This window comes from Mitosporidium daphniae (genome assembly GCF_000760515.2).
Source record: "Mitosporidium daphniae strain UGP3 chromosome Unknown contig-106, whole genome shotgun sequence".
Classification (NCBI taxonomy): Eukaryota; Fungi; Microsporidia; genus Mitosporidium; species Mitosporidium daphniae.
The window spans coordinates 1-16,727 of NW_013546726.1; the positions used below are offsets into that span (position 1 = coordinate 1).

A 16,727-nucleotide genomic window follows, 5' to 3' on the forward strand; every position below is an offset into this window, starting at 1 on the left:
TTTCTTGGCTGATCTCTGTACTTTCAGGACACGATTGGAAATACTGCCATTATTTTGGTGCAAATCCAATCGCACCAATCAATGCCAGAAATTCATTAATTCCGGTTTATAAAATCATTCATTATTTGGTCCTAACCCTTCCATAGCTAAGGATTTTAATTTTAATTTAAAATTTTAATTAATGTCGTTGGCAGATAAATATATCGAGGCCATACAAGGAAAGCGACATGTGACCTTTGCGGATGAGCAAACGGATTGGTCCCCCATTCAGAGGTGGCTTTCCATCAAGGATGTTAAAAAGACAGAGGAAGAGCTGGGCATAACATGCCGAAGGGGCAAGTTTTCTTCCAAAGAAAATGAATGCATCCGCGAATTTGTCCAAAGCTATTTCAAGAACCGCGAGGAAGAATACCAGCTTTTCATTGATCAACTTGTCACACGAAAAAACAAAATGCGGGACACAATAGGAAACATATTTGTCGAGGCAACTAAAGCACTTAATAATGGCCGACCCGTCTTTGCGGTTTATGACCACATTCGTCGTTTGTATCACCCAAATAACTATACGGGCTGGACGCCCACCGAAGACGAGCATCTTAAGCGACTAGTTTCCGTACATGGTCCAAATTGGGAGCAAATTGGCCAGCAGCTGCAAAAGCTCTCCATCAACTGCCGTGACCGCTACAAGATTATTCGCCTCAGCTACATTTCGGGTAAAATATTCGTCTTATTTGTAGGAAAGTGGTCCGAAGAGGAAGTAGAGCGGCTCAAAAGCATCATTTCAGAGTTAACGCGCGACGGAATGCGCCCGGCCCGTGGGCTGTGGATTGTTGTCTCTGAGAGGATGCAAACAAGATCGGTTCTCCAGTGTTTTGACAAGTGGACCTCGCTTAGCTACAAGAAAACGCCGCCCGTTCATTTTTGGTCACGTTTTGAGGACTTTAAGCTCATCAGTGCCATATATGAGCGGTGTTACGCAGAAGAATCGGAAATAATCTGGCGAAACCTGACAGACCCCTCCTATTCTGCTCGCACACCAACGGCATGTAGAAGTCGGTGGTTGGTCCTGAAAAAGCGGGTGCCACGACGGATGATACTAACTGGTGATTTCGACTCGGCCCTCGAAGAATTACTTCGCCAACTTCATCCTGGCTCCTCAGATTGGGAGTCTATCCCCGAGTAAATATAAAGTAGAGCGCCTGATCATAATAATGGAATAACTTAATCACTAAAGCCTTCCCCCTCCCAAAACAACGTCGCCATTAGATATTTTATAACTCTAGAGGGGTTTGTTGAGCATAGCAGAGGCCCATTGGTATTGCCGTCGCATTTCTGCCATTTCAGCATCGGTAAAATCCGTCTCGATATTGAAAAGCGCTCTAATTTCATCGGGATGCTTGCCCCTGATCATAAGAGCTACCTGCTTGCATCCGAGCTCAATGGCCTCTGGAAAGTCGAGCAGATTGGCAAGATTGATAAAGTCAATAAGGGTCTGTTGATCGAGTATATAAAAGAAATCGGAAATCCACTTGTGGCACTGAGCAGCTAGACCGTTAGGCGCTCGAGCTTCGCGTGCAATCCATGCCTCGATGAGTGGCTTGCTGCGCTTGGGCAAAGAAGCGGCTGGTGGTCCCGCATTTGGATCCTGGCTTGCAGAAAACAAGACAGATCCAAATTGGGGACCAGATGCATCTGCTCCGGCCACATAACAGATGCATCCCCGCCGTTCGTGCAGCTCGGAGGCGAACTGGAGCAGGAGTAACAAGATCGGGCTCTGCACCGCACTTAGCGGCAGGATTGCCTCTTCATCGCACGCAGAAAAGCGGCGCATTTTATCAAGAGTGCTACAATGTGCAAGAAAGAGGTCATCTACAGGGACAACCTCGCCATCTTCTGTTCGGATGAACATGAGCAGAAAATAAATTATTTAATTGGCTGTAAAATTAATAAATTATACTGCCAATTGCAGGGCTCGCACCACATTGTGGTCAATAAGCAATTGAAAACATGCCTCTTTGCAGTCAAATGTAAGCATTTATGCAATATTTTGACGGCAGGCATACTTGGCTGCTTCCGTGGTAATCCCATCAAGGAAGAATGACATGTCTGACCTTATTGCTAAGCGTCTGCTAATAAATAATTTGCAATGGACCAGATATTTTTAGTGCGAAAATTCAGGTCATATTGATGGCCTTTTCTAATACCAAAGTAGCCTTTAGCCATCCACCTTCGCGTGAGAGACATTAAGAGGATGCGACACTGCATACATTTCCGATATCTTTAGCGGGCTTTTAGGGTTAGCAAAGCTATCTAAATCGACATATTTTCCAGAGCCCTGAAAACGCAAGGCTAATTTCCAGCGTTAGAGTATGGTGCCACAATGTAATGATAAATCCGTCAAGTAAAAAATTCCAAAATATTAAATTTTTATTTACTAAAATGACAATCGACTATGCGTGTGGAACAGTGCTTCCTATCCTTGCAAATAAAAATATAACCCTAAGAGATATCTTGAGCGTGGGGACAACTAAACATACGCTTATATTATCAGCCATGCTTGTGGATTGGGATTGGCTATTTGAATCTGTTGGATCCATTCCAATGACAGTATTCGTCGATGGAGCGTGCGGGCTGCCTATTTCGCTTCCAAAGAACAAATGGCTGATGGGGCTTAGGCATCCAAAAAATCCAGAATGCAGAATCTTTGCACCACCGGGTGCGCCCTACTCTAAAATGCATGCCAAATTGGCAATTGTACTGATGGAATCCTTCATTCGCATAATGATCACGTCGGCAAATTTGGTGCAGGGAGATTGGGAAGAGCGGTCTAACATTGCCTATATTCAGGATTTTCCGGCTTCAGATTCTCCCTGTGGGGGAGACTTTGGCATTTCTTTATGTCAGATTTTGAAATCAATGGGATTGTCTGCAGAGTTACTAGATCGGATACAAAATAATTACAACTATGGAAAAGCACTGGTAATTTTCGAGCTTACTAAACTCCTGATGATAGGGCCACCTTATTGCTTCTATTCCCGGATCATATTTGGCAAACTCGGAGGCCGAGTCCACTCTTGGCTTGGGACGACTCTCGTATTTGAGTTCAAATTTACTTTCTCCCTCGGAAAAGTCGAGTTCGACGATTTCTCTTGAGTATCAGGTAGTTTTAAATCGGCAATTTTGTACCCTAGTGTTCATCAATTGGGCCATATACCGCTGCATGGCTTGAAAATCTTTTTGGTCTCCTTTCGGGACCATATAGGTCCAAATCAAAAAAGGGCATCCTTAAGCTCGTTTATCCAAGCGAGGCATCCGTCATTCAATCAGAAATCGGGGCCATGGTAATAACGATGATGGCAATCTTATCAACTTTAGGGGTTTACCTCGCTGTTTTGCTCGTCAAAATCTTGGGCCTCCGATGAATTTCCAGCAAACTCAATGTACCAAGTACAGCCGATATACTCTGTTTATTCGCTCCATTCAAAAGTAACTTGCAAAAGCCACTAACCACAGATCATGACGGTGGAAAGCGAGACTGGACGTGTCCTTTTCACGTATATCGGCTCGCATAATTTCACTCCAGCTGCATGGGGTACTTTTGGTCGATTTAACTGCTTTAGGGAGAATTTCCGGAAAATCGACCGTTATTAAAAATTGGGAATTGGGCATCATTTTTACTGCAAATGTTGCCATTCCCTATACATACTTGAGACCGGCACAAAAATATCTACCAAACGACAAGCCTTGGATGCAATTTTAATTTTATTAATTTTTATTGTTTACAGCTTAGCTGCTCCGATACTGCTAAGGGGGGTTTGTGGAGGTCTCCATGTTTTGCTCCATCAGCTTGCATGAAGAAATGAGTTGCGATATCCGTTTATAGTCAAAATCCTTTGCTTTTTTGGAATTTTCTGACGATAATTCCAGTAAAAACCCAACAACATCTCCAATTTGACACATTTTTTGCCCATAATTGGCGACCGAATTTTCCAACAAAAGCTTCTGCTCCAAAGTCAGCTCAATGGAGAGTGCAGCCATTCCCAGCAATGCGCCATTGGTTTGAGAAAGCCACCATCCCGGTGCCAAATGGTAAACCAAAGCAAGCCTTTCTAGCGTTTTTGCGTGGATATCAAAAATAGTGGGATATGTGGGTGCCAATATCAGGGAAAATCCATAAAGAACATCATAGAATAGCTCGACCCTAAATTGGAACTCCAATGTGTTAGCAAGGTCAATTTCCAGCTGGAACAGGCGATCAATAGGGGGAAGCTTAGAGGCGCTTGCCTGCCCGATTTTGGCAAGGATATCCTCCAATGAGATGTGGACGTTTTCAACCTTTGCTGCAAGGAAAAAGCAAACAAGAGAAATGGCCGCCCCATCATACTCCATCAGCGTCCATTTTTGGTGGTAGAATCTGCAAAAATAAACAACAGCAACGAACTAGTCAATGTGAATACGTATCTCATTACTGGAACGGAGGGCGGGCCATTAAAAAACTTGGCCAGCTCAAACGTCTTTGCTTGGTAAAACAGCAGCATTTTGTCATGTTCCTCAAGCGTCGGAAAAGTGAGCGATAGACCAGGATTTTCGGATTGCAATCTCTACGAGGGTATAACGAAGGGCCACTACATTTTGGGACACGATGTAATCGATGCGGCTCGAGTACCATTGTGCGCGTTCGTCCATGAAAATAAAATTCAAATAAACTTTTTATTTTTGATCAATTCCCAGAACCTCTGGATGCTTGAAGAGAAGGAAATAGTGCAGGCACTCGAATCCAACCTCGATGCAAATCAGCGCTATAATCATCACCTCAAGAAAGTGTGAATGGTTTTCCACAAGTGTGGTTCGCAGAAGGCCTGTAATTTCACCAGCATAGTCCATTTTCTTGTTCAACTGCGAAATTCGGCTTGGTGCCTCCAGATACGAAGATATTTTGTTGTAAATTGTCAACAATGAGGAGGAGTCCCAAAACAAGTCGGGGCTTGAATCCGTCAATTGAAGGCGGGAGTGGTACAAATTTAACTGACCGCGGCAATATATCATCTGGCCCAACGCCTTCAGAGCATCTGTTCGCTTCATTTTGCCAAACGTGCCGGAAAAGGCCAGCTTCATCGCCAAGTCGCGGTGCTTACATTCGGTCAAGTAGTCGTTAAGCAGATGTTCCAAAAATCCGAGCCTTACAGAGCGAGCAAGTGCATAGGAAATTGAGACCCGCTCCAGTAATAAAAAGTCGTGGTCACTCGAAGTCGCCAGGTCCTTGATTGACTTTTCGCTTCTAATGGACGATGAGAGCGTAATGATGTCGTTGTTTGTATTTCCTTCAATCGAACTGGCTTCCTGTTCATTTGCCGATGCAGGAAACGCGCTCAAAGAAAAGACAACATTAATGCCATCAGCCTCCATTGGGCTACAATTAAGCTTGGAAAGGATATCTGAACAGGGAAGGAACGAAGACCGGACCATTGATCTCTGCAGCTGGCTATCGATTTTTTGCGTATTTTGCGGAGAAAAAAACATTTTCTTTCGCTGGAATGGAGTGAAAATCTGGAGAAGGGATTGAAGAAAATCCGGCCTCATTGACTCCAATTGCCAAGTAACCATGCACCCTGCACTGAAGATAAATATTCCGGAAAACGGCGTTTTTCTGCATGCTTCGTTGATCAGCAAGATGTCCTGGGAAATCAACTTTGCACAAAAGAGGGATGGGCTTTTCGATGCTATTGCTTCGCTGATTTCCGGGATCTGGAAACTTTCTGCCATGCAAAATGCCTGCACTTTTATTGGAGATGTCGTGTATTGCACATCGATGGACGAATACAGCCGACGATTAGCAACAAGATCGAACCGGCCCGCATATTTTCTTATGCTGCTGGCGTATAACATGAAAATTTTAAGTTTAGGGTTGCATTAAGCGAGCGGACATATTAAACGGCCCGTCGTTTATTATTTCAACAAACGGAGATCGAGATCGTTGTTTTGAGGCAGGGTTTGACGGGCACCAATTTTATCACACAAGACTTGGAGCAGAGAATTTTTAAGCTCATCTTTTGACTGCCCCACAATGACATCTTTTGCCGAAAATAGAACCACTTGAAGCTGTCTTACCTTGACGTCCGGGTGTAACGCCATCTTATCCATGAAAATGGGCAAATTTACTGCAGTAGAGGTCTTCAAGTCTGTCTTGTTCAAAACAACAATGGAGGGCCGATCTAGAAGCGACGCATCGTATGATTTCAATTCATTTCTTATGACCTCAAAATCTTGAAAGGGATCTTTTGAGCAAATATCGACCACATATGCAATGACCTTGGATCGATAGACATGCTTTAAAAAGGCATGTCCAAGCCCAATATTTAGGTGCGCTCCCTCAACAAGTCCAGGAAGATCTGCTATCTTCAGCGGCATATCTTGATAGTTCTCATTTGCCGGCTGCAACACGCCCAAATTCGGGTGAAGCGTAGTAAAGGGAACCGGCGAAATTCGTGGTCGAGCATTTGTGAGCGACGCTAAAATAGATGATTTTCCAGCATTTGGCATTCCAACGAGCCCAACATCTGCAATCGTCTTCAAGTCGAGCTGCAAAAAAACAGAAGATCCAAGATAGCCCGCTTCGGTCTCGTTGGGCGGGAATTTGCCGAGGTCCTTGTTTCCAAGCCCGCCTCGACCGCCACTTGCAACTTTGACCAGCATTTTTGGCCGCTCCATATCAATTTGGGCTATCAGAGAAAGTCTGCTCGCTTCGTATTCAATCGACTTTTTTTTCATAATTTTCGAAAGAGACGAAATGCCATCCCTGGCCACGGCATTAATGTCTGATGAGCTCAGAATGGTATTGAGGGCATGGTCTGCAGATGCCTGCGATGCGAGCGATTGCGGCCTATTGGCATCCTCAAATCGAAGCAGCGAAATTAGCGTCCCCACGGGCACCCTGATGATGATGTCTTTTCCTGCCCTTCCGGTGCACATGTTTTGGCCTCCGTTTTGCCCGTTTTCGGCCCTGACGTTTCGCGCTATTCGAAAATAAGAAGAGATATTTGGATCTGTCTTTAAATAAACATTTCCACCAGGACCGCCATTTCCGCCGTTTGGTTTTCCAAAGCCGGAGCGACCTGGGTGGCCAAATCCCAACCTTCCATTTCCACCGGTCCCGCCGACACATTTGATTCGGATGGTATCGAGAAATCGGGATCCCTTTCTCATTTTGTAAAAAAGCAATCTCTCTGAAAGAGAAGTGCGCCGAATAGACCGTTCCGAAATAAATGGGACAATGGATTTGGTTTTGCGAAGTGCTGAAGCCGCAGCGGCAACCTGACGAATGTCGGCTTCCGTGATGGGCCGAATTGCTCGACCTCTTTCGTTGGCAGGGATGTTGGTGAGATTTTCCTTGGATTCGGCCTGGGCATGGTGCGTATACTCGTATTTATGCCCCTTGACAACGGTGCACAAGTCAAATGACATGACATCTCCGCCGGATATCTTTTTACCGGGATTATCTGATGAGCCTGTTGCTCGAATCGATTTTTTGTATATTTTCCTCTTATATGAGGAAGGAGTGGAGGAAAACATTCTGGATACCCATGATTTAACGGTGGGCCGCATGTAAAAAGTACATGGCATTCGTTCGATGGCAAGTGGCTAAACGGAGATATCCAGAAAATTTTGTACCAACTTGCTCTTGTTTTCACCAATTAATTTATTGCAATTTTCGCCAATTTCAATGCACACAAGGTGTCATTGTTGAGGACACCATGGCCAGCTTGCAACATTACAAACCACACGCGAAACACTGGCATTAATGGATGCCCATACCATGGAGAGAGGGTATTTATTTTTAAAGTTAAAGGGTTAGGGGTGGTCTAGACCGGAGGTCAATATGGAGGCCAGACATTCCGAAAAAATGGGATTTTCTCTGATCCTGGTATTGAAGGTATCATAGTTTCCGCACAATAAAATGTGTGATACAAACTTGTACAGCTTTGGAAATAGTTTGGTCGTGGGAACACACGCGCATGGATTCGACTCGAATACAAACTGGTACATTGAGGTGAGAATATAGTCCTTCCACACCGTGCAGAACACATCGAAAGTGTTAGCAACCAGGGCACTATGGAAATTAAACAGAGATCAAGTGGCCGTACCTTTTGAAGATGTTGTCCAATTCTTCGTCCGTAGCACTCAAATGGCGGTTACAATATAAAAGTTGGCTCAACTCCACGCTTGAGGGTCTGTGTTGTTGTAAAACGTCCTCAATTAAAGCACTAAAGCGTTCAAAGGAAACGCATTCAATATTCTTGCAAGCAAAATCTCTAATATTAAAAGCCAGCGCATACATACATTGGAGTGATCGCATCAACGGAGGCGATTGTTTGCAACAAGCTAAATTTGATAAGATGGTCCTGAAACATCGACAACAGATAAACGCTGCTTTTGAATTGGTCTTCGTTTGGCTCTAACCCATAATTTGTCTTTAACTCGCAAAGATATTGTTCTCTGTTTAAAATTGAATATATCGGAAGGATGTGCGTAAAAATATATGGGGGGAAGATGAGAACCGTGATCAGCTGCTTCAAAACCAATAGCTGAAGGTCTTCCATTAAGGGGCCCACTGGCTTATTTGAAGATTGTCTTTCCTTAATAAGGATCTTCAAAGCCTCTACATCAAAGTTTTCCGCTATTTGCTCTTTAAGAAGCTTGAAATGCACCAAATGATTGGAGGAGAACATATTCAAGATGCGCTTATATCGGTCTAATAGGACTTGCTTGGAGACTTCAGATGGCGCAGTTATGCTTTTTACTAAAAACGACTCGGACAGAAACTTTGGAATGATACTAAAGAGTCCAGAGGCAATGGTGAACACAATTGATGGGTAAACTATCCATGGTTTATAAAACACGGCCATAAAATTGAAGTTCAATTTGAAATTAGTTTGAAATTAATTTGAAATTTGTTTGAAATTTTAGTTTGAAATTTGTCTTCACATGCATGCATTTTGACAACAATATTTTCCTCTCGCATTTGTTCCTCAATTCGATTTGTGAAAACGCGAATGGCAGGGATCGGATAGTAAAAAGCATACATTCCTCATTCAATCTTTGCAAACGGAGGTCTTTTTCCAACGGAATTTCGTTTTTTACCACCATGAAGGTTGATTTGAATGACAATTCCAAGTTGCTTTTGGGATCGCGTAATTGCGGCGTCTCTTTGGTTGATCTTAGCCCCATATATTCGCCTCCAAAGCTGGTCGCCAATGAGTACATATATCCAGAAAATAGCCGCCACACATGCACCTCTGTTGATTGGTTTTATGATTCCCAAATTTTTTTTACTGCAGATACCAATGGTCGATTGGTGGTTTGGAATAGTCAATCCTTTGTGGTACCGTTACCATCGTATTTTCACGCGTAGCCTGAATTTTCTTTTTTTCCATTTGGCGACCATGAGCATGGCAATGGCCATGCCGAGCGTGCCTTTTTATATGAGGCGTCCATGATATGCTCGGCTTGCCAAATGCCGGGCGAGGCCATTTTTTCTGTCATCACGGGTTCATATGCATCGCCGTGTGTTAAAATTTGTGACTTGAGGACGGGATCTTCGACCCATCTATTAAAAGGTAACTGCCAACGGTGCGTCAATTTATAGGTCATAAGGGTGGGATTACAAATGTTTCGTATAAACAAGCATCTGCTTTTGAATGCGTCTCTTCGAGGTTGCATTTGTGGTTTAATATTTAGTCTAGATGGGACGGTTCGTCTATGGGACATAAGAAAACCATCCGCACTTTCCATCTTTAAGCGATACGCACGCGATCAAAATATTTCAAACCATTTCCCCACTTCGTTTTGTTTCAGCTTGAACATGCCGTGCCGGTTATTCGTCATTTATAGCAATGGAGACATCGTAACGTGGGATACGCAGACCGGAAAAAATGTACATTTTCTATTTTGACGCCTTTTAGAGCGTCATATTTACAAGTGAAGCTGATGCAAGCTTGTCGTATTACCCACCAAAAATACAGACTTCCCCTTTGGATGATGGCATTATAATACATTCAAACAGGTCTGTATTGGACATTCGGAACTCCCAAACTGGAGATCGGATAAGCTCGCTTCGGCTCGGCCATACAGGATCCATTACCTCCTTTACCATGAACGCCAAATACGACGAGATTTATTCGGCCTCGCTGGAGGATTCTAAATTTTGCACCTGGAAATTCGTTAAGGACTAGCCTGTTTGTATATACAAAGTTTCCACGGCTCCCTCTTTTTGTCCTCAAATCGGCAGTTTTGAGTGCATGTCAATAAAAGAGCAGATGATTGACGGCCAAATGGGGATCGCCGTCCTATCTTTTAATTTCAATGTATCTGCAGATTTTATATTTTAATTTCAATGTCTGCCGGTGCTTGGAAAGAGCTGGGCATCACGTATGTATCGTTTTTGATTATATAAAGATATCTTCAATATTTGGAGCTATGTTCAAAAACTCTTCGAGGGTGCCTTAAACCAGAGCTGATGGCCGCTGCCATTCGTAGAGGCGAATCGATTCTCAAGTTCTCCAAATGGGAGTCCGGCAAGCAAGGGGAGCTCAGTAGCAAATTTTGATATTTTTATTCCGTTAGAAATTGTGCCAAACATTACATCAGAAGTGGCTAGAAAGAATGCAGCCTCCGGTTCGACCGACAATTAAACAACGAGCCAAGGCAGATGGCCGCTGCATGTTTACTCAGTTAAAATTTAAAATTTAAGTATTTTGATATTACATTGGGGGCATTAAATTTTTCATAAACGCCCAAAGTAAGTTTTGTTCTTGTCAGCAATGTCTTGATTTCGGATCATTTTAATCCATTGAATCTGCAGCTTTTAACACAGTTTCTAGATGGAAGCACCCATTGAATTTAGCAACTCGGCAAATATTTCCCTATGTGGAACCCTTAAGGGACACACAGACTCCGTAACGGCCATCGCCTGTCCAACACGTCCAGATGCAAACTACGTCGTTTCTGCATCCAGAGATAAGACCGTGATGATTTGGAACTTAACCCGCAATATGGAAAATTACGGAGTTCCAAAGAAGGCCCTCAAGGGGCATAACCACTTTATCCAAGACATGACTCTGTCCCCGGATGGCGAGTATGCACTGACCGCCTCGTGGGACAAGACCCTCCGCCTTTGGGATCTCAACGTCTGTGCGACAACTTCGACTTTTGTCGGACATAAACACGTAAGATTGTTCCTTTTTATTCCCTCCTCTTCGATAGGATGTAATGACGGTCTCCTTATCTCCTGATAACCGCCAAATTGTGTCCGGTTCTCGCGATAAGAGCATCAAGGTGTGGAACATAAAGGGAGAATGCAGATACACCATCGATGATGCCCACTCCGAATGGGTTTCCTCTGTTCGTTTCTCTCCAAACGCAGCAAATCCGCTTCTCGTTTGTTGCGGTTGGGATAAGGTTGTAAAGGTGTGGGACACCACCTCCATGAAGCTTACGGCCAACCATCTCGGCCATTCTGGCTACATTAACACCTCCATGATTTCACCTGATGGTTCTCTCTGCGCCACCGGTGGAAAAGACGGTAAAGTTATGCTTTGGGATCTCAATGAGCGTCAATTTTTATACTCCCGAGATGCTGGTGATGAGATCAATGCCCTTGTCTTTTCGCCATCTCGCTACTGGCTTACTGCGGCCACTGCATCTGGAATCATGATTTGGGACTTGGAAACCAAGAATTTGGTTGCCGAACTCACTGCTGAATTCCCATCGCTTGGGCCAAAGTCCATTGCTCCCTCGTGTGTTTCTCTGGCCTGGAGCGCTGATGGAACCACCCTTTACTCCGGATTCACTGATGGAATCATTCGTGTGTACCAGGTCAATGCTTAGGCTATTTATAGCGGTTAATAAACGCACTTCCTGTCAATAACCCCAATTTTACCATCCTTAAGTGAAGTTCATCCAGTGTGTTGATGGTGGAAAATGTGCTGTCCTTTCACCGTGCTTTGTGTGCGCGTCTGATGTCGATGCATGTACACAAAATGCGGCCATCAGAAAAATCGTTATCCACAGCTTAAAGGGCCAATCTTCCGTCTTTCGGCATCGTAACACGTTGTTGCAAAGTTTACAAGGTTTGTGATGGCGATATATGCAGCCTACACAGGTTTCGTTGACAGCCATCAATTCAAGTACTACATGGCGATGGGGAACCCGTTTGCGTTTTTACAGTGCGAATGTGCGCTTATTCGGTTGACGTCTTAATTTGGCACTTTCTATCAAAGTTTGATCAGTGGCCCCTATCAAACAATTCATAATACGTTGTAATGGTGATGCAATTTTTATTGTTTCCTCAGAAATGGATTTCCGCGGTCGCGTTGCTATTATCACGGGCGCTGGGGGCGGTATGACATCGCCATGCCAACTATGTAGGCCTTGGTAAGGCGTATGCCTTATATCTGGCATCCCTGGGCGCTGCCATTGTCGTCAATGACCTTGGTGGCTCAGTAACTGGGGATCGTCTTGCTTCTGACAAAGACAGTCCTGCCGATCTTGTCGTGGCACAAATCAGGGCCTCCGGGGGCATGGCCATTGCTGATAAGCATTCCGTTTCGAGCGAGGCAGAAGGCATTATTCAAACAGCACTGTCAAACTTTGGACGCATCGATATTGTCATTAATAATGCCGGCATCATTAGAGACAAGAGCTTTCTTAAGCTTACCGATTCAGACTGGGTTTGGTTTTGGGGCTTTTTTTAGGACTCCGTTATTGATGTGCATTTGTATGGCTCTTTTGCAGTAACTAGAGCCGCCTGGCCCCATTTGATGCATCAACGATTCGGTAGAATCATCATGACGGCATCTGCTGCTGGCTTGTACGGAAATTTTGGCCAGGCAAACTATTCTGCTGCCAAAATGGCACTTATCGGCTTTGCTAAAAGCCTTGCACTTGAGGGCTCAAAATATAATGTCACTTGTAATGTCCTTGCTCCTCTTGCTGCTACAAGAATTTCGGAGACCGCGTTCCCTCAAGAGGTTTTAAACGTCCTAAAACCAGAGGCTTTAGCCCCTCTGGTTGCCTATTTGGTCCATGAAAAAACAACACACGAGAATGGATCCGTTTTTGAATCTGCTGGTGGGTGTATAACAAAGCTACGATATCAAAGGTCTGCTGGAATTCTGATCAATGCCAGCGAGAAGAACCCCACACCTGTTTCTGACCTCTTGCTCAACTTTAAGAAAATTGAAGACTTTTCTGCTGATCCCACATATCCGTCTTCGATCACGGACACTCCCTGGATGAATCTTATCGAAAAAAGCTCAAAAGCTACCACCAAGGCTAGTGGAAAAAGCCATGATGATAAAATCTTATCTGGACAAGTGATTGTTGTAACGGGAGCAGGAGGGGGGCTTGGAAAGGCATATGCGCTTCTTTTATCATCTCTTGGAGCATCTGTTCTTGTCAATGACCTCAGTGAAAAAGCGGCGTCAAATGTTGTTTCCCAAATTCAAGCTAAAGGGGGCGTTGCAGAGGCAAATTTCAGCAATGTTGTCACCCAAGGCAAAGAAATTGTAGACCACGCAATGCGTAGATTTGGGCGGCTTGATGCAATCGTTAATAATGCCGGCATTTTGAGAGACAAGTCTTTTTTGAAGCAGAGTGCGGAAACCTGGAAAGTTGTGATCGATGTGCATTTACGAGGAACTTATTGCCTTTGTCACGCCGCTTGGCCCGTTTTTATGAAACAAAATCATGGTCGTATCATCAATACCACGAGTGCTGTGGGGTTGTATGGAAATTTCGGTCAGTCAAATTATGCTGCAGCAAAGGCTGGCATCATCGGATTGTCAAAGACCCTTGCTATTGAAGGGGCAAGGCATAATATCAAGGTCAACGTTATTGCCCCAAATGCAGGGACCGCAATGACGGCTACTGTGATGCCCAATGAGATGGTTGAGATTCTGAAGCCCTCCTATGTGGCCCCATTGGTTGCCATTTTAGCCTCCAAGGAGCACTGCTCCACAAGCGGCGCTGTTTTTGAAGCGGGATCTGGTTGGTTTTCCATGGTTCGTCTAGAAAGAAGCAAAGGAGTAATGATGAATCCCGGATTTGGACTTGCCGATATTTCGAGCGCATGGCCCCAGATTACAAAATTTGGCGATCAGAACTCTATCTTTCCATCTACTATCCAGGGGTCCATTGAACCAATATTGGCGGCGATTCAGTCGAAAACTGCTGCTACTGCTGGCCAATCATCTGGGGACGAGACTGTCTTTTCTTACACTGAAAAGGATGTTATTCTTTATGCATTGGGAATAGGGTTCAATGCACAGCAACTGAACTGGGTCTACGAAAGAGATAGCAATTTTAGCGTCTTTCCTACTTTTGGGGTAATTCCTGGATTATCTGCTCTATTTACTAAAGACGGAACTGGACCATCCAGTTGGGCGGATGCCATTCCCAAGTTCAACTTGATGTCTCTGCTTCATGGAGAACAAAAACTTGAAATTTTCAATCCCATCCCAGTCAAGGCTACATTGGTCTCGCATGTTTCCATTGTCAGCATTGCTCAAAAGGGTCCAAATGCTCTTATCGTACTGCGAGTGGAAAGTAAAGAAAGGTCTTCTGGGAAGCTTATATTTGCAAACGAGTCGACCTTATTTATTAGAGGCATCAAGCTCTCGTCTCAGCAAGTTAAGGTTGCAAAAGGAATTCCAGAAAAATTGCCTTTCCAGTCGGATGCAATTAAAAAAACCATCAAAAAATCGTCCACCACTGCGGAAGGACAAGCAGCTCTTTATAGATTGTGTGGAGATTTGAATCCACTTCATATTGACCCATCAATGGCCGCTATGGGTGGGTTTAAGAAACCCATTTTACATGGGCTATGCACTTTTGGAATTTCCGCACGCCAAATAGTTGAGGCGTTGGGTGGTCCCAACGCTGTTTGTCTAAACATGATAAAGGGAAGATTTTCTCGCCCCGTATATCCAGGAGAAACGCTCGTCAACAATGTTCAAATAAGGGCTGAAGAAGGAAATCAGATTCACGTCACTTTTGATGTCTGCACATCCACCGATTCGGCACCTGTCTTGAGCAATGGGTATGCAATTTTAACGAGCTCTGCAGCAAACCAGCCACAACCATCACCATCCCAGAATGCCAAAAATAAGCCTTTAGAAACGGTTTCCAAAATGGTGGAAGGATGGAACCTATTGCCTGCGGCCGAAAAAGACGAACTTGTTGAAAAGGTGAGTGCAACTTTTCGCTAACAACAATAGTTTAACTCGGTCATTAAGTTTGACATTGAAGCAACTGAGTCGGTTTGGTTTATCCTTAAGAAGGTCGATGGCATCCCAGTTGGTGTGCAAACCAATCTTAAGGGGGCGGGCTCGGTGAAGCCGGATCTCTCGCTAAAATTGAGCGAGGACACGCTTTCTGCCCTCTTTGCTGGATCGCTTTCACCCCAACAAGCCTTTCTAAAGGGCAAGGTCAAGCTTACTGGAAAAATGGGTCTTGCAATGAATCTGGAGGTTATTCTCAAAAAGTTGAAGAAAACCGCGTCAAGCAAATTGTAGGAGCAATGTCTGTCAGAGGGACGTGCGAATTTTCGAATGGCAATAAATTTATTCTTGGTCAATCCAAGCGGCAATAGATTTATTACGGGTTGTTGACCCTCTTTGGTGCCCCAGTAGCCCTTGTTGCACTGGCTACTTTTCGCGACAGAGCGATCCAGGCACAACTCTAAACATCATTCTTGAAAAGTCTCTATCAATTCCAGCTGTAACAATGTCGCCGATCTTTATTGGACCAACACCAGCAGGAGTTCCTAAAAATTACAGGAAGAACATACCTGTTAGAATTAGATCTCCCTGTTCAAGCCTCATAAGCGATGAAATGGTTTGGATAAGCTCTGGTATTTTAAGAAGCATTTTAGATGTATTCACTTCTTGGCGAAGCTGGCCATTAACTCTGAGCCACAGATTTAGATCCTGGGGATCCAGAATATTTTGTTTGGGGATATACTCGCTACCGAAAAATTGAACACTAAATATACCCCACTGGACAAAAGGTATCAAAGCCCTTGGAGATGCTCCAGGGAAGACCCGACTTTGCTGCTTCGTTCTGCAAAGTACGAGCAGTAAGATCAATTGCAAGGCAGTATCCTGCGATTGTGTTCATCGCATATTCAGCTTTGATATTGCGACCAGCGTTTTCACCAATAATTATGCCCAGTTCAACTTCATGCTCAAAGTCCGATTCAACTTGGACCGGTAACCGAATGGGATTTGGTTGCTGCACCAACGACGATGTTGGTTTCAAGCAAAAGAAGAATGGATTTTGCCTCAATGGCTCGACAGGGCTTGATTGGAGCCTTTCTTTTAGATGGCATCTAAAGATTTATCATAAACCGTGTACTCATAATTGCGACCAACAGCAATAATCTTTTTACCATATCGTATAAAATCCCTCATTTCAAAAAAGAATCCGGCATGATGCGGGTATTGGCTATAATTGTAATATATATTTAAATTAAAATATTTTATCAGCTCAACATCTACGGCCATACACACTGGAAAACACCGGGTCTCGTCCGATCCCCGAAGTCAAGCCAGTGCTGGCGCAGTCAGTACTATGATGGGTGACCGCATGGGAATACTGCGTGCTGTAGGTTCTATCTTTTTCTGTTTTTTCACAGCGCTAATTTTAATTGTTTACTTTTCAAAATGCACATG

At 44.1% G+C, this 16,727-nt stretch overlaps 11 protein-coding genes across 11 annotated transcripts; 5 read left to right on the plus strand and 6 right to left on the minus strand.

Moving 5' to 3' along the window:
• Window positions 1-181: 181 nt before the first annotated feature.
• On the plus strand, window positions 182-1,183 carry DI09_106p10 (uncharacterized protein; the record flags this gene model as incomplete). The annotated part of the gene is made up of 1 exon (XM_013384159.1): window positions 182-1,183. One exon carries the CDS (start codon window positions 182-184, stop codon window positions 1,181-1,183), a length of 1,002 nt encoding a protein of 333 aa, XP_013239613.1.
• Window positions 1,184-1,279: 96 nt separating this feature from the next.
• Window positions 1,280-1,909, minus strand: DI09_106p20 (uncharacterized protein; the record flags this gene model as incomplete). The annotated part of the gene is made up of 1 exon (XM_013384160.1): window positions 1,280-1,909. The coding sequence occupies one exon, from the start codon at window positions 1,907-1,909 to the stop codon at window positions 1,280-1,282; it is 630 nt and encodes a 209-aa protein (XP_013239614.1).
• A 644-nt stretch (window positions 1,910-2,553) lies between these two features.
• Window positions 2,554-3,153, plus strand: DI09_106p30 (uncharacterized protein; the record flags this gene model as incomplete). Its single annotated transcript, XM_013384161.1, has 1 exon — window positions 2,554-3,153. The coding sequence occupies one exon, from the start codon at window positions 2,554-2,556 to the stop codon at window positions 3,151-3,153; it is 600 nt and encodes a 199-aa protein (XP_013239615.1).
• A 651-nt stretch (window positions 3,154-3,804) lies between these two features.
• DI09_106p40 (uncharacterized protein) lies at window positions 3,805-4,389 on the minus strand (the record flags this gene model as incomplete). The annotated part of the gene is made up of 1 exon (XM_013384162.1): window positions 3,805-4,389. The coding sequence occupies one exon, from the start codon at window positions 4,387-4,389 to the stop codon at window positions 3,805-3,807; it is 585 nt and encodes a 194-aa protein (XP_013239616.1).
• A 321-nt stretch (window positions 4,390-4,710) lies between these two features.
• On the minus strand, window positions 4,711-5,886 carry DI09_106p50 (YagE family protein; the record flags this gene model as incomplete). The annotated part of the gene is made up of 1 exon (XM_013384163.1): window positions 4,711-5,886. The coding sequence occupies one exon, from the start codon at window positions 5,884-5,886 to the stop codon at window positions 4,711-4,713; it is 1,176 nt and encodes a 391-aa protein (XP_013239617.1).
• A 60-nt stretch (window positions 5,887-5,946) lies between these two features.
• DI09_106p60 (uncharacterized protein) lies at window positions 5,947-7,569 on the minus strand (the record flags this gene model as incomplete). Its single annotated transcript, XM_013384164.1, has 1 exon — window positions 5,947-7,569. The coding sequence occupies one exon, from the start codon at window positions 7,567-7,569 to the stop codon at window positions 5,947-5,949; it is 1,623 nt and encodes a 540-aa protein (XP_013239618.1).
• Window positions 7,570-8,116: 547 nt separating this feature from the next.
• Window positions 8,117-8,903, minus strand: DI09_106p70 (uncharacterized protein; the record flags this gene model as incomplete). The annotated part of the gene is made up of 2 exons (XM_013384165.1): window positions 8,117-8,261; window positions 8,338-8,903. The coding sequence occupies 2 exons, from the start codon at window positions 8,901-8,903 to the stop codon at window positions 8,117-8,119; spliced, it is 711 nt and encodes a 236-aa protein (XP_013239619.1).
• A 1,487-nt stretch (window positions 8,904-10,390) lies between these two features.
• Window positions 10,391-10,688, plus strand: DI09_106p80 (uncharacterized protein; the record flags this gene model as incomplete). Its single annotated transcript, XM_013384166.1, has 3 exons — window positions 10,391-10,425; window positions 10,453-10,589; window positions 10,621-10,688. 3 exons carry the CDS (start codon window positions 10,391-10,393, stop codon window positions 10,686-10,688), a joined length of 240 nt encoding a protein of 79 aa, XP_013239620.1.
• A 189-nt stretch (window positions 10,689-10,877) lies between these two features.
• On the plus strand, window positions 10,878-11,883 carry DI09_106p90 (uncharacterized protein; the record flags this gene model as incomplete). The annotated part of the gene is made up of 2 exons (XM_013384167.1): window positions 10,878-11,222; window positions 11,260-11,883. The coding sequence occupies 2 exons, from the start codon at window positions 10,878-10,880 to the stop codon at window positions 11,881-11,883; spliced, it is 969 nt and encodes a 322-aa protein (XP_013239621.1).
• Window positions 11,884-12,349: 466 nt separating this feature from the next.
• DI09_106p100 (uncharacterized protein) lies at window positions 12,350-15,569 on the plus strand (the record flags this gene model as incomplete). Its single annotated transcript, XM_013384168.1, has 4 exons — window positions 12,350-12,395; window positions 12,424-12,725; window positions 12,750-15,242; window positions 15,273-15,569. 4 exons carry the CDS (start codon window positions 12,350-12,352, stop codon window positions 15,567-15,569), a joined length of 3,138 nt encoding a protein of 1,045 aa, XP_013239622.1.
• Window positions 15,570-15,701: 132 nt separating this feature from the next.
• DI09_106p110 (uncharacterized protein) lies at window positions 15,702-16,466 on the minus strand (the record flags this gene model as incomplete). Its single annotated transcript, XM_013384169.1, has 4 exons — window positions 15,702-15,772; window positions 15,845-15,963; window positions 16,049-16,370; window positions 16,445-16,466. The coding sequence occupies 4 exons, from the start codon at window positions 16,464-16,466 to the stop codon at window positions 15,702-15,704; spliced, it is 534 nt and encodes a 177-aa protein (XP_013239623.1).
• Window positions 16,467-16,727: the final 261 nt, after the last annotated feature.